This window comes from Melitaea cinxia, chromosome 20, assembly GCF_905220565.1.
Source record: "Melitaea cinxia chromosome 20, ilMelCinx1.1, whole genome shotgun sequence".
NCBI classification, from domain to species: Eukaryota; Metazoa; Arthropoda; class Insecta; order Lepidoptera; family Nymphalidae; genus Melitaea; species Melitaea cinxia.
The window spans coordinates 4,536,370-4,553,484 of NC_059413.1; the positions used below are offsets into that span (position 1 = coordinate 4,536,370).

The window sequence follows — 17,115 nt, forward strand, 5'->3', positions numbered from 1 at the left end:
CATCTAGTTCACTTTAGTATGTATCCCGTAATTAAAATAAGTCCCGAAAGTACCGAAAGAACCGGGATAGAAATTTGATTTACCGTTTGACTGACCAAAGACCCGGTTCTGAGCCCTACAGCTACAGTAATATCCAAATAAGTGAAATAGAGCACGTTTCATAACGCGTTATTTTTTTTTTCGTGGGTCCGCGGCGCGCCTTATATCTTGCGACGCCCACTAAATTTTCAGACTAATAGAACCTTGATCATAAGAGCGTTCTATGGAACCTTATAGAATTTCTATTTTAATGTTTTAATACTTTTATTATCTGACGATGCATTAGTTACTAGGATTTAGGTGATATGTCTTCATGGGGATATTTTCAACATATATAGTCTCAACTACATCGTAAAAATGTCTAAATTGCGATTTTTAGGCCATATTTTTAAGTCTGCTGATGTCGCGAATAAAAGCGTCAATGAAGAAAATATAAGGGGTCGTAAAATGTGTTACTTCATTTTATAAGTATCTACGTTATCCGTCTATTATTAGCCTTAAAGCTAAAAGGTTACCCCTCACAAAGGTTCTTCAATTAAATCATTACAGCCTATACAGTCCACTGCTGGACATAGGCCTCCACAAGTTTACGCCAAAAATAACGTGAACTCATGTGTTTTGCCCATAGTCACCACTTAAATAGGGGATTAAAATTCAAGTCATATCTAGGTATCTATACCTAAGCCTATATATTTATACCTGAGCCCCAGCCTAACTTATATAAGACCTTTGTCCATTAAGGAGAACGTTTATATATAGGACTAGCTATGCCCGTGACTTCGTCCGCGTGGAATTAAAAAAAATAAGTGTTCGATTCGCAGAGTTACGAAATAAATAAATTTCTAAAATAAAAGTAGCCTAAGTTACTCCTTGATACATCAGCTATCTGTCAGTGAAAGTCCCATCAAAATCGGTCAAGACGTTTCAGAGATTAGCCGGAACAAACAGACAGACAAAAATTGTAAAATATGTTATTTTGGGATATGTATCGTGTATACATCCATAAAAAGCGATTATTTTAATATTACAAACAGACACTCCAATTTTATTTATTTGTATAGATATACATATAGATAAAATAAAAATGCAATATCGCAAAATTAAAAACCACCTTTTACCTAAAGTAATGCTTTTGTTTGTCTGATTTTTTGTATACCTATAGCATAGAATTGGTATGCAGTAGATATGTGTGGTTTCATTTAATGTATCTCGCTTGTATTCTCTTTATAATGCTTTAGAATATGTAGGTACTATCTAATGAATATGTACTGAATATGTACAACTCAGGTAGGGCTCAACGGGAAATTTTCTGTTCAAAATATGGAGCAGCCCGACTGGGGTAGTACCTCGACCTTACAGAAGATCACAGCTAGATAATACTGCTTTCAAGCAGTGTTGTTTCTGTTGGTGAGTAAGGTGACCAGAGCGCCTGGGGGGAATTGGGGACAGGGTCAGCAACACGCCTGCGATGCTTCTGGTGGTGCAGGCGTCTATAGCTACGGTAATCGCTTACCATCAGGTGAGCCGTACGCTTGTTTGCTGACCTAGTTATATATTTAAAAAAAAGTAACTAAATACTTAAATGACTATGAGTAAGAGTCATTCTCACTGTGTTGAAACACATGAAATATGCATTGTCTTGTAAAATAAATTTCACTGACTCTTACGAGACGACTGTACTTCGAACATTGATATTTACGTAACACTAAAAAGATTAGCCGTTGAATATAAAAACATATGAGTCAAAGATTAATAACTTTAAGATAAAGTTATGTAGATCTTTATTGACTGGTTCGTTGGCGCAGGTAGCAATGACCTTGATTGCTACTCCAGGGGTCATGGTGTTTTCCGCCTTGAGGCTGGGTGTAGTACATAATTATTTATGTGTATATTTATTTAAAAAAAAAAATAGCTATATCTCCCCGATGTTAACTAAAACACAGGCAACAATTTAACCTACCTTAGGAACAGACGATCCTGTACGTTAAAAATATTCATTTAGAACAGGGTTGTCAAAGATACGGTCCGTGATCACACTGTCACAGAAAGAAAATCATGATCTCACTCGATTCCTCTACGAAAATTTTTAAATGCGCATACTACATTTTTTTTTATTTGAATCTGGCCTTCTTAAAAATTCAATTTTTTTATTGCGAAAATAAGTTTGACACCCCTGATTTAGAATCAATTAACACGAATGCCTTTTGCACTACGATTTTTGTCCATTACAATGGTTCACAATTTATAATAAACTAGCACGAATGCTTTTAGCTATACTGCTATACGATTTTAATGTGAGATTATTTTCCGATAAAATAGATCATAAAGTATAGTAATTTCAGTTAAACATCGTCATATAAATCCTATCAATGGTATCAACTGTATGAGTATAAAAAGGAAAGCACCACACCGCTAACCGTTAATTTCAAATATATACTCAGCAACATTATGCAACTTGAAATAAATTTGCACAAATTACTCTTTCCTAAAAGTAAAAGTAAATCCTCTAGTAAATGAACTGAGAGGGACACGGTTTATAAGAAATATACGTACGATGAAATTAATGATTAAAATTGAGTTCTACCATTTTAGAAATAATTGAAACCATGTTATATGCAAATCAGTATTATAACGCGCGTCACATTTTTAATTACAATGTTAAATAACCGATTGTCTTGATATTGTATTTTTGTTTTTTTTTTTTTGTCAAATAATGTATTTTGTATTGTATTAGGTACAATGAAAAAAAAATACCCGTTCTGATTAACACATTTTTTAAATTTAACCTTTAATTTAAGTTTATTCATAAATAAATATATCAAACTAGGCACATATTATAGGTGATGACGACCGTTACTTTGTAGCAACAACATTAATGAGCTTAAGAATGAGACTTGTAAAAATGTATTCCATGAAGTTAATTAATAAATGTTTGTATGTGTAATTTTAACGGTTCTGTAATGTTTCACGTGGGAAATCATCGGACACAAGAATGGTAACTAATTAAAACAAAATAAAAATAACTTGAATTTAATTAAGAAGAAAAAATAACAATTAGGTAAAGCCCGTATCAAATGACGTTATAATACAATATGACAGTAATATACACTATCATTTTTGTAAAAAAAAAACACTAAACCTCATACTTATTTTATTATAATTCAAAAGTAGAACAGTTTTTTTTTCTATTTTTTTAATTTAAATGTCCTCAAAAACTTTCTTCTTGGTAAATGACCGTATAGGTTCTAATTTATGTCTATGATTCTTTCTTTTCTGGTATACTGAAAGAAAACTATTCTGGAGATAAGCATACCTTTAAGCGTGTTTCAATGATATATATCCTTTATATACTTTTAATATAATAGTGAGTTAAAAAATAACATTCCTGAAATCGCTGAATAAAATGTAAGTACATTTATTTTTAACGACGGGCGCAGATTTAATAACTGACATATTCTAAACTACATCATCGCATAAATAAATTTTGTAACAACAATAGTACTTAGCCAGTGTATTTGAAGGTAAGTAATGAGGGTGAAATGTCAAGCACGTGATCCAAATTTCAATATACATCGTCGGATCGAAACGCACAAAAAGATTTAAAAAAGTATCACTATTGTGTAGGTACGCTTACCCAACAAACCTTAGGCCAATAAAAAATGGAATTTAACCTCGCACTAAATTTCCGATCCAATTTTTTTATAAGGTTTAGGATCATCGGTTTTTCTATCTCGGCCCAACTCTTAAACCTATCTATATTATCTCTTCTACCGGTTTATTAAATGGGCCATAAATCGTATATGGCAAGTTTTACAAAAAAGTTTACAGGAAGCAAAAGATGCGAAATATTATTCTGTACATTAATGGTCACCATAACTTTTGCCATAAAGTGCATAGTTTGAGAGATATCGGCCTAAAATGTTTTTTCAAGGTGACGCTCGAGCTCCACCTGAATCTGGAATCTTTACAAAAATGGGTTCGGAAATTTAGTGCGAGGTTGACCAAAAAAACGGCTATTTTTATTAGCCTATAAATACTCAAAAAGTTTTAGTTGTCAAAAGTATGCGACTCAGTATGTCTTTAACATGTTATAGAGACGCCACCTTAATAAAAAAAATTATGTTAAAAAAGCGAGCAATACTCACACTATCGATGAGTTGTTGCTTCTCCTGCAACTGTAATTCCTGGTGACGCAAAGTAGCCCTCTGTTTCTCGGCGGTGCTGCTCAGACGCGAGAGAACTTCCTGGTCGTGTTCCCTCGCCGGTGACGGTGGAGCGCTCGTGCCTAAGTATAAATTTAATTCTACACAATACTAGACAACCGTTCTGGTACCGTGCAGTTGCCCAGTACGCTGACAGTCGCTGGTTCAATTTCTGTTCGGGCCAGATATTTATTTCTACTTGAACGAATATCTGTTTCTGATTTATGTGTATATCATTTGGGGTCTGAATATGTCCTTTTCAGTTCCCAACCGCGAAAGCCGTCGGCCCCAGTTGTTATCACAGATACCACTACCTGACAGCAATCGTTACGTAGTAAGGAAATTATCCGCTAACCTTACAATGAAGTAGTGAGGTGGATTGAACTCCAAATCTTCTCTTAAATGGAAAAGAGGCCTTTGCCGACTATAGCTTATAAACTTATAAAGGTGGCAAACAATCGCGTAGCCACCTGATAGTAAGCAGATACCGTTAGGCCATAGACACATGCAATACCAAGAGTATTGCAAGCGCGTTGCCAATCTTAGCTCCGACACTCTCCAGAAGCCCGGGCTGCCACTACCACTACTCAGCACAGGAAAACAGTATTACTTGAAAACAGTATAATTTGGCTGTGATCTTCTGTAAGGTTGAGATACATCCCTCATTAACTAGCCCTACCTTAACTAGATTCAATCGATTTATTGAACTGATAAATTACACCTGTATATATTATTGTTAGGATTCATTGTATGATGTTCAATACATATAATTGTTTGCAATGACTCACCGTCCGCTGGCGAGTTTATGGTACGTCTCAGGCGTTTGTTTTCATCTTGCAGGCGTGCGACAGCCGTTACCAGCTCGGCTGACTCTGTACGCCATTGTTCTTCTATTGCTTCGATTTCCTAATAAAAGATATTTCATTAATATTTAGTTTTGTAAACATCTGAACAAAAAAGGTGCTTTAAATATACATAAATAAATATGTCTTTATCACACACATGGTCGTCTGTTATTAAAGTTCTTAATGTTATAGGTAACAGACGGCTGACGTCACTTCATTTTTTTATTTATATAGTCTGGGTGAGAATCGAACCCACAACCACCGTAGAAGAAAGCAGGCTTGTTTCTGTGCCTATTATTATTTTTAACTAAGGATTACCTATCTATTTATAAAATTGTAAACTATGCATTTGATCATGTCATGATCTTCATAAAAGTGTTGTGCGTGAGCTAACAAAGGTTTCTGAGTTGGTACGACAGAAAAACGCGCACAGGATACAGCTAGTTTTTAAATAAAATTCAGTTTGAACTATATTGTTTTAAATCAATACTTTGCTTGATGTGTACGTAAGCATATAGAAATATTAATACATATGAATATAAACCATATTTTATACAGGTATTAAATTTTTATTATGTACTAGCTTTTACTCGCGTAGAATTTTTTTAAACAAAAAGTATCTTATGTTACTTCTAATACCTCCAAGAATATTTGTACAAAGTTTCATGATGATCGGTTAAGTAGTTTTCGTGTGCAAGCGTAGCAAACAAACTCATATTCACATTTATAATATTAGTAGGAATGAACGGTATTATTTAGTTACGGAGCTAAAATTATTTCGCATTAACAAATACATAATCTTGGATAGTTTCAGTTACGATAGGTAATTAACGTTAGATTTAGCAAAAAGATATCTAATATAAATAACAGGAAAGAAGAAATATTTGCATGGTTAGGTCTTATCATTTGATAATGACATTGATTACGATAACTGATAATAATTTGTAAGTAAGAAGATTACACATAACGTATAAACATTACTACATCGAGTAATTAGTTTTCTTAGGGGCCATCCATCCATAAATAACGTCACACAAACGCAAGATTTTCGACCCATCCTTCGTTGTTGTCACAGTTATTATATTACATTTATGAGACGCCCTAGTGGACGTCACAAATTTTATATGTTTACACATATAATTTTCATTCCCATTTGAATATTTTAATAAAAACAACATCAATCAAACATATGTATGAAAATTTTTAAAAAATATCAAAATAAAAGGACGGTTCCCTATCACTAGTGACAGCGAGTGAAACTCACACGCTCATAATTTCCAAAACGTTTCAGCCTGTAATATCCCACTGCTGGGCATAGTCTTCTTTCCCCATGTAGGAGAATGATCAGAGCTTAATCCACCACACTGCTCCAATGCGGGTTTACGGATATATTTCCTACTATGGTGTACATGATAACCACCGGGACCGATGGCTTACCGTGCTCTCCGAGGCACGATGGGGGGACCCACAAGAACTGCACAAACACCCAGACCACGGCAAACATCTGTATGGGCAATACAAATGTTTGTCATGTGCGGGGATCGAACTCGCAACCGCCAGCGCAACAGCCTCAAACCACTGCTGTGACATTTGCGCCAACGCGGCGTCTACTTCCGAAAGACTAAACCAAACAAGATAATTATTTTTTTGTGTTCGTCATTGTCAATACTAGATTTGTATAAAACAAAATTCTAGTTAAATTCTAGTTCTACCTTTATATACTTCTAGCTGCTTCTAGCTGACATGACAGACGTACTCTTACGCGAACTGTCCAACGCGTAAGGTTTAATAATATTTACGCTTCAGCCTGTTATATCCCACTACTGGGCATAGGTCTCTTTCCCCATGTAGGAGAAGGATCAGAGCTTAATCCACCACGCTGCTCCAATGCGGGTTGGCGGATATATTCCTACTATGAGTAACGGCCGCTATCAGGTGTACACGATAACAACCGGGATCGATTTATTTAGTTTTCATTTTTTTTGGGCAATTTTCGTAAATACTAACTTCAAAAGGATCTTCTACAAAGTATTAGGTATACAACTTTAAAAAGATAAAATCGGCGTAATCATAGGCATCGGCTTTCTCGAGTTTAAAAACATGGAAGACTAACCGTAACCGTAACCGGCGTAACCAAGAAATATAATTTTTAAATACATAGATAAATTATATAAGTACTGTCAAACATGCCTGAAAACATTTCAGACGTCGTTTCGACTTTCGCGTAATAGAAATACATCGTCGTAGCACTGACTGAGTGGAATATAATTAATTTTGTTAAAAACGAGCCGTTTCAGTACTTCAGTATATAACATCATTCTAAAATTGGTTCTACGATTATAGAACGGTATTGCTATGGACTAAAAAATATTTATCTATTTATTCTAAACCATTGTCTTTAAACTATTCTCAGCCAGTCAGTCCGTCAGTTAAAAAAATTAAACAATTGGAATGACCAAATAAAATAATTATTTGTAAGGTCGTATTTGCGTGCTCTTAGGCATAAAAGATCTTTAAAAAATAAAAAATATATATTGATTAATATTTATAACTGACACCAACCACCCTTAAACAGAATCCCAAAGACAGCACATAGTATCTATAATCAAAAAGAGAGTGAGAAACAAGTCTTAAAGTTCTAATACATTATAATTATTCTATACATTTAATTAGTCTCTACCCCCTTTCTTTATTATAAAACTACTAGTTTTTGTTAAAACTAGTTTCATTTAAGCAAATATGTACAATAAATTATAATATTATTATCACTAAACTCATAAATAATTAAGAAATTTACTGTATTCAGATAAGAAAAGGTAAACAGTACACTGTCTTAGTGATAACTTTTGGAGTAAGTTGACGCTTACGACTTACGACGTTAAACGCTGTTTGTTAACCGACTTCCAAAAAAGGAGGAGGTTCTCAATTCGACTGTATTTTTTTTTTTTTTTTTTTTATGTATGTTACATCAGAACTTTTGACCGGGTAGACCGATTTCGACAAATTTTATTTTAATCGAAAGGTGGTGTGTGCCAATTGGTCCCATTTTATTTATCCAATGCTCAGTATGAGTAATTATCTCAGTATATTCGTGCGTAGATTGAGGAATGTCATGCATCAAACAATATATTACAGGACCCAAGAAGTCAACTATAAATCCTGAATAAGCAACTTAAAATAAAAGTAAAAAATTACTTGAAGTAAAAATGCACAGGCAACTAAGAGCCCGTGTCAATAAACTAAAAAAAAAATCACTACGATGAACTACTACTAACTACTTAAAAGTATGACAGTCTGCAATATATAGGACCTTTGAATAATTTCTACATTTGAGTGTAAGTTGACTGTTAGGTAAGGCTTTTGACGTCAAATGTGGAAAATTTCTATATTATTTCCAGATAAAATTGAATGATAAAGACTTGTGACGGTCTTCATCTCTGTTATAAATAGTGTATATCTTATAAGAGTGACTAATACTAGAAATATTTAAAATCCATCAACCCAATGAAACCAAAAAATTATATTTTTATTTTTCTCTATATTTATAATTGCATTATCATCAGAACTAAAAGTTGTATTCGAATTTTCAGCTCAATCCGACACTAAGAAGTGGGTTAAATTCAGTTTGCACCATTAAGTTAAACAAACTTTACCCAATTAATATAAACCTACCTAATACATAATTCAAGATATAATATTAATGACACAACCTGTCAATATATCACTATTAGCTTGAGTATGAAGAATATTTGAATAGAAGTCATCCGAAAACATCTGATGCATACTACCTTTGCATGAACTGTAGTATAATAGGTAATATTTAAAATTATCACAATAATATAAATAACACAACGGTACTGACCTTACATAAAATAAATAAACTCATTCTAAACAGTAACTATGTAATCTACCCTGTCACTTCTCTTTTTCTACGCTATGTCCTATGCCCAAAGGTTGTCTGGAAGAAATTGCTCATAGCGATAAGACCGCCTTTATACATCTTTCTTTGCATGTATCACTTTTTCTGTAAAGTTTCTTTTTGGTGTACAATAAAGAGTATTTATTATTATTATTATTAATCTAGTCAGTCAGTTCAGCCTATTGAAGTCCACTGATGGACATAGGCCTGCCCAAATTCTTGTCAGACATCCCGGTTATATAATTTCTGTTAATAAAACATATTTGGTAAAATGTATGTATACGCATAACTCCTGAAGGGCCTCATCAAATTGATAATTGTTTTTATTATGTTCGCCGTGGTGAGGATATGGTTTGCAAAAGAAAAAAAAAATAAAAATGTATATTTATATATGTACGAAAAAAAATTATGGCAGTCCAAAGTTCCTAGGGTCAAAATAACATTCTAGAAAGGCCAATATGGTAAATTAAATTTATTATTGTCTGTTTTATTTTAAATACAATGCAACCAAACAATGCAACCTACAGTGCAATGACCTTCTAAGAATGTGGTAACTGACAAGATATTACAATTATGATATTTATAATATACATCATTACCAAGATCTACAGATATTAAGAAATTGGTTTCCAAAAATACTATTTATGTCTTTATAATACAATTAAATATAAAACTTTATAAAAAAAATCTCACTGTTTAAATTTTTATAACTCTACTTAGATAAATAAAAATATAAAAATAAGTTACTTATTATGTGTGATACAATTTCAATTATTTTAATGTTCCTTAAGATAAATAAACTTATTATTATTCTCAAATCAATATCATTTATGTATTGAAAATATTAAACATTCAATAACAATGTAGATCCTGCAGCCATTCAACATTACAACTTGGTCAAGGTACATTACATTAATTTAAATCGTTGGATTTAAATATTAACAAATCTCTTTAAAACTCAACCATTTCAATTTCAATACATTCTTGAATATCTAATCATTAATATATCTATATATTTTTTACAGTAACTACGTTATATTTGGAAGTTTCTTCCTTATAACCGTTTTAATTATTTAATGTTTTTATTACATTCTGTAATTAGTTATAGAGATTCTTAGAATAATTTTTTATGTTTTTAGTTTTATTGTATTTTGGATTTCAAGATGTATTAGATATAAGATTCTTAAAGAAATTTTGCAGTAATATTATAAAATATTTGATTATTTTGTCAAAAATTATTATTCTTTTTTATGGTTAGTACAAATTACTTTAATGCATCTAGTTTATTTTAAACTAGCCGTTCCCGTGACTTTGTCCACGTGAAATATAACAAAATATATATCGATCAGTTCGCAGAGTTATATAAAACAAAAATCTAAAATATAAGTAGCCTAAGTTACTCCCTATTAGATCAACTATCTGATATAACTGATCAACTATATGATACTAGTGAAACTCCTGTCAAAATCGGTTGAGCCATTTCAGAGATTAGCCGGAATAAACAGACAGACAAAAATTATAATAAATGTTATTTTGGTATATGTAGCGTGTATACATATTTATGAATTTAGTTAAAAGCGGTTATTTTAATATTACAAACAGACACTCCAATTTTATTTATTTGTAGAGATAATTAAATTTTTCATAATTTTCGAGATGACTAGAACATGTACATTTTCTATCTTTTAAAATATTCTGTAAATTTAAATCTTTTCTGTAAATATCAAAAATGTCAGTCTATGAACAAAATTTCTTAACAAGTAACATTTTAATCCTCAGAACAAATAATTACAACATTAACTTTAAGTGCATTGGTTATTTTTGTGAAGTAATCTTATGTGGGTAATAAAGCACTAAACTGTTGTGATTAATACATGAGTCGCAGTGATGTGTGCTCATTGTTATGTGGGATGAAGTTATTTTATAAGCTATTTCCTTAAGTTCAGATGTCTGTGTTAATATTTGTATTACATTATCAGCATCACCTGAATTTAGACTGCTTTACATTTTCATTATTATATAGGTATAAATACTACTAGATACGTCTTACGATTTTACATATAATTTCCGATACTGTGGGTATGTCGGGATAAAGATTTATCTGTGAGTTCTAGTTATCCAACTATCCATGTATCCAATTTTATTACAATTGGTTTTTTAAACATAATTTAATTCCTTCCAAATCAAGTTAAATAAAAGTTATATTCTTAAAAAAAAATTAAGATAGTTTCTAATTGAAAAATAGAATGAAATAATTTTTTTTATACAGTCATACAAGTTTGAAATGTGGATAAAGATGACTTGGTTTGAAAGTTACCTTCTTAATTATGTTTATTCTTGTAATACTATATCAATTGAATGGCCTGAACTGTTACATTTTAATAATCACATATTCATACTATTTTTTATTAATTTATCAATTTCATTAGCAATCTAAAGTTATATCAGTCATAGTAAACAAATTGTTTTCGATTGATAAGTGATTTAATTTTAAAAGTGATTATGATAAATCTTTCACGAGACAAATAGCTATTCATTAAAAAAACAAATATAGGCCTTTAAAGATATAAATAAACCACAAATAGTAACAAAGTTGGAGAAATTGAATGGGTAGTAAGTCTAGTTGAATCATATATTATTTATTATGAGAATACTTATTAAAACAATTCATTTATTTATTTATGAAATATATTTGAATACATAATAAAATAAATTTATGAAATTAATGCCAAATACATTCAATACCGAATCAGGAACTCTGAAGTATCAGGAATTTCAAAATAATAATAGTTGTAATTTTTTATTACTGCAATTGTAATAATATAATAAAAGACTATATTATTAACAATAACTGTACAAGTTTAAAAACTTAGTATTATTATAAATTCTTCCTTTTTCTTTATAAAAGAAGGCGGACTGTGCTCATTAACGGAATAAAGTCTTTTACAATACTATTATTTATTTATTTATTTTCTATACGCCTAGGTAGAAAACCTAAGAGTATGGCCTACATGATTGTAAACGGTTACCATAGCCTCTAGAGACCTGCACCATCAGAAACATCGCTAGCACCTTAACAACACTACTTGTAACCCTACCCAGCTCTGCCCACCTTTATCACCACAGGATTCCTTACTTGAGAGAAGTATTATTTAGCTGTGATTTTTTGTGAGGTACTTCCCCAGATGGGATTGCTCCAATTTTAAGCAGGATAAACCCTGATGTGCCCTACATAAATCAATATATATTATGAAAATTCTATATAATTAAATCATTATTTCTCTGTAATTTTTATTACAAAATTCTATAAAACTAGTTTTCTTTGGTGTAGTGTAGTATACAGTTCTTGCGTAGTCTAATCCAATTATTCAATTGAGTATCACTTCAACTATATCTTCTGCAATATTATTCTTTTCATTAAGGATCTAATTTTGAAAAATATTTATTATTTACAATAATCTGTTCTGTAATACCTATGGTTTCACTTACTGGGTATATAGTTAGTGCCGTCATAGAGAAATTTGAAATCTAAGATTATTAATAACCTAACATCAGCGTATGGTATTTTTATACTATTTATTGTTAATAATTAAATTAAAATATATCTACACAAATAATTTATTTGCTTGTTAACTACTCAACTCATCCATTCATGATTCTTTCAGTTTGAAATTTCAGTTTTAACAATTATGTTTTAGAGGCAAATGTTTTGTAACAGATTACATTACTTTTGCTCAATTTGTTGCTTTTAGTAGAATCAGGAGTAATCGAAGAAATTTTAACCGAAAAAAAAACCCAGATAATTAGCATATTGGCGTAAATGATAATAGATTGCGATGTCAATGACGCGCAATACCCATCGAAGTTAGCCGCTGTTGTAACTTAGTGAATTCGCAAATGTCGAAACTACAACAAACGTTTCGTGTTTTTGCACGTACTCATTTCATTTAATCACCAAATAACAATGACCTCTACAACTTACCTTCTCGAATCGTTGTCTGTACTCAGCCTTTTCGATCTTATCATTTTCTAATTGTGATATTTTCGCCGTTAACTCGTGCAACGCCTGGTTCTCTTTCTCATTTCGTACAGCCAAATTTTCTAATAGTTCAAGCGCATTTATCACCTTCGGCAGCAGAGCTGTTACGGCCTCGGGGCCGTATTTCTCGATGATTATTTCACATTCCTTTCCAATATCCGACGCCAAGTCGTACACATCGACAACCGTAACCTCGTCGTCGAAGTCTGGCATTTTCGCGGAGAATCGCCTACGGTACGGCATCAAAAATCACCTTGTTTTCACTCCACCTCACCAAATAAACTAATTTTACAGAAAGATATCCACCTTCCTCAAGTGCGCCATTATTACTGAATTGAAAAGTGTCAAATGAAATGACAGTTGATTCGAGTACTAGATTCGATATCAACATCGATAACAATATCGATATATTTAAGGAGCATCTATAAATTTGTTTAGGGCCTGCTTCACTAGCTGTGGATAACGATATTTGACGGATGATGATATCCAACAAATAAAAAATTTTGATGTATTATACCTTTTCACCATCGAATTCCATTGTAATTGATGAGATATTTCTATTCGTAAAAAGAATCTAAAAACTATAGTTTATTAATTGAGGTAAAATAGTCCCTAACGGCCTGTTATACCTCCTGCTGTTTAAGTTTAATAGTAAGTTATTTGAAGGATAAACTTATTCCACAACTGATTAAACATTCAAGTACTCTTAATAATTGTGTTTGCTAGCAAACGAAAAAACCAACTTCAATTACATCGACAGGTAATACGACATAAGTAGACGAAATAATTATAATAGTCGTCACTACGATTTTGATACTGGTTTCTTTATCATGGTATCACCCTTGAGATATCTCCTTTTCAACAAAAAAAAAAAAAAAAAAGAATTATCAAAATAGGTTAATAAACGATGAAGTCCCCAGTGGTGTAGTTAGGTAACGAAAGCTCCTGAGGTAAAATTTACTAAGTAAATTATGAAAGCGACAGCCGAAGGTAGCAAAAAAATGCAAAGTTCAGAAAATTAAAATTATTATTACAAAATTATAATTAATGATACGTGACAATTATTCGATGTGAGAAACAAGACTGACTTAAAATTAAAGAAGCATCGTTCAGTCGGGGCATCGGGTTGTGTTGCATTCTTCGTGTTTGGTCGTTTTCACACAGGGGAATGTTTCGGAGCAAACTCCGGTCAGCAAAACCTGGCTTAGAGCGTTTCGTAACACTACGTACATAACCTAAACTAAATAAATAAACTATATAAACTAAACTATTTCAAATAACTATATAAGCTATTTAAAATCATTTATTCCGTACTAGCTTTTACCCGCGGCTTCGCTCGCATTAATTTTTTTTACTACAAAGTATTCTATGTTAACTTTCATGATGATCGGTTAAGTAGTTTTCGCGTATAAGCGTAACAAACAAACTTACATTCACATTTATAATATTAGTAGGGATTCGTCGTGTTCCGTATTCAAGATACTTCAGATTTGTCATACAGTCGACTCCTTAATCAAATTAAAAACCAAATATAAATTGTAACTTATTTTAATGAACAAATTAAAAATATTTTATGAAAACAAAAAGAAAATATCTACCTATAACTGTTAAAAACAGTATAGTACTAATCTACTGCACTATTTAAAAAAAAAAAACTGTTAGTTATTATGTTTTTAGTTTATGCACTAATATAGATTAATGAAGAGCTGACAATCATTATTTCAAAGTTAACGATAGTAGCAAGCGTTTTAATATTAATCGATATTTACAAACATCGTAATTTGTAGTACGTAATCGATTAAAAAAGGAATCACTACGACGATCGGATACGCGTATCAACCCAATTTTAGGAACTATTTAATTATCGTTACAAGAATGTTTTTTTGAAACTTACAAATTCAAACTTGGCTGTATGGATTATAGTCGTTTGCATTTCCCAAGAATCTTCACTTATTTTTAATTTTGTTTCAAAACTTTTTTAAACAAAATATCAAAACTAAAGATGTAGTTTTTTTACGAAAATGTTGAGATACGGTTTTATATTATTATTTTATTAGTTACATATTTTACATATTAGACATCAAAAAGGTAAAAAAAGTATCTAATATTTGTAAAATACTTTCAATTTAGTTAACAATTTACTCCACTAAATAATATTAATCACTCTGCAAAGTAACATACAGTAAGTATTTTAGTACGAACTCATTGTAATTAGGTTTTTAAACAAAACATTAGGTAGCTTCACTTACCTACTAAACTTTTATTCGAGTTACACTCTTTTTTTTTACTCATACCTACCTTTTTTACTCATACCTACCTTTTTTACATAAAACACTCTATTCTTGACAGTACCTAGATTATGTTTTGAATACATCTATGGCTATACTACTTGTAAAATCTAAATTATTATTGATCATTAAAACTATCATCATCATCATTGTTATTGACAATCTCAGCTGATAAGGGATGACAGAGACGTTTAATGTATTTCTGTTTTCGAGAACGTTGTTAAAATATCGATTATTAGTCGTCGCCACGCGCGAAGCAACAGTTGGATGATATCAACAGACGAGAGCGTGCGGCACCTCGCCTTATCCCCGCGAAAAACGAATATTTTTTTTTACAATTCGTACGCTATGAACTTTCAAAGTAAAGCTAATAAATACGTGTGTCCTAACGACCGTCAACTTTCATTGAGAGCAAAGTAAGTAATTAGTTGTAGTGTTTGTAACTTTCAAACTTTGAAAATAAATATGTTTTGTTTATGTTTCGTATTTCATTGCAATCTGGATTTAAAATATTGAGGGATTTATTTATCACATGTAATATCTAATATGTATATTATCGTGCTTAAAATTTATTTTTAGTTTATTAATATTTTCTAGTTCGTAATAATTAACTGATGTTATTCTGTACCAATATTGTTATGAACATTTTTGTCAACATTTACTATTTTTAACAACATTTACTTTTATTTACTTTCGTGTATACTTTTTGATCTCTAACATTGAAGTAACTTTAAACTACTATAAAAGCGTTTTTGACGCGATAGTAAAAATCGTATTATAACTTGCGAAGTTTGTAAAAAGGAATTAGTACAATATTTATTATTATTATTATTCTTATATTTTATTTATAAATTAGTTAATGTTACCGAAATCAAACTTGATAAAGTATTGATCCCAAGTAGGTACTTTGTGTAGGTACTTATTTATAGATTACCTATTTTACTTTATTTCTTGTAGTTCTATCTAATTTTAAATTGTGTAAAATAAAAATAAAAAGAAACGAGTGAGCTTTAGACCACACGACTGCAGTACAACTTCTTTAGCAATAGGCCTGCACTATGCCTGCTTTTTGCACTGTGTCTTAGATATACGAATCGTAACTGGCTATGAGAGAAAGAGAGAAAAAAATGTGTGCTCGCACCTCTCTCTCTCTTTTGCTCCGTGCGCTCGCCCGATCATACTTTTCGTAACGCTCTCGTCACACATTTACCAGTTTACTCCTCAAGTCAAGTGTGCGTACAGAAGTTTTACTTCAAAAATAAAATGAACAACAACTTAATAAAAGGTAAAAATGTTATTATTTCTTACATTGTACAATCAAACTTTTGAAATCCAACTTGGTTAACTTTCAGGTAAAAGTTCAGTTAGCATACTTTTGCGCCCCTAAGCATTTTATATTAATGCCTGAAATAAAAATAAATTGGTTTTTATGGGAGGAGAAATGTCTCTTTATAACAATAAGATTCTTTATTACGATGCGAAATTAAAATACATAAATTGTTAATACAAATTAAGTGTTCTTCAAAAAAATGATTAAATAATAAGTATTTAAAAATATATGAAATATTTAAATTACTGATTTAGGTACCTTAACTCAAAAATCCAAAGTGGGTTAAATTAATTTTATTATATGAAATTTTAATTTTAAACTATGTTTCACTCTTTGAATTCTAAGATAATAGAAATCAAGTAATTTCAGTTCCTTTAACGAGAGCAGCTAATAGTCATCACACAAGCCTTTCGCAGTCCACTACTGGACATAAGCCTCCACAAGTTCACGCCA

General features: G+C 31.2%; 2 protein-coding genes across 2 annotated transcripts in view; one reads left to right on the forward strand and one right to left on the reverse strand.

Moving 5' to 3' along the window:
* The window catches only part of LOC123663401 (RILP-like protein homolog), a 52,356-nt gene extending 38,964 nt beyond the window's left edge, over window positions 1-13,392 (reverse strand). Inside the window, exons 1-3 of the mRNA XM_045598090.1 lie at window positions 12,988-13,392; window positions 5,030-5,147; window positions 4,185-4,324 (exon numbers count right to left, since the gene is read on the reverse strand). Of these exons, the coding sequence (XP_045454046.1) occupies window positions 4,185-4,324; window positions 5,030-5,147; window positions 12,988-13,287 (558 nt within the window). The 5' untranslated portion in view covers window positions 13,288-13,392. The remainder of the gene's footprint in view (window positions 1-4,184; window positions 4,325-5,029; window positions 5,148-12,987) is intronic.
* Window positions 13,393-15,572: 2,180 nt separating this feature from the next.
* The window catches only part of LOC123663392 (rabphilin-3A), a 71,745-nt gene continuing 70,202 nt past the window's right edge, over window positions 15,573-17,115 (forward strand). The window contains exon 1 of the mRNA XM_045598079.1: window positions 15,573-15,748. Coding sequence (XP_045454035.1) covers window positions 15,600-15,748 — 149 coding nt within the window. The 5' untranslated portion in view covers window positions 15,573-15,599. The remainder of the gene's footprint in view (window positions 15,749-17,115) is intronic.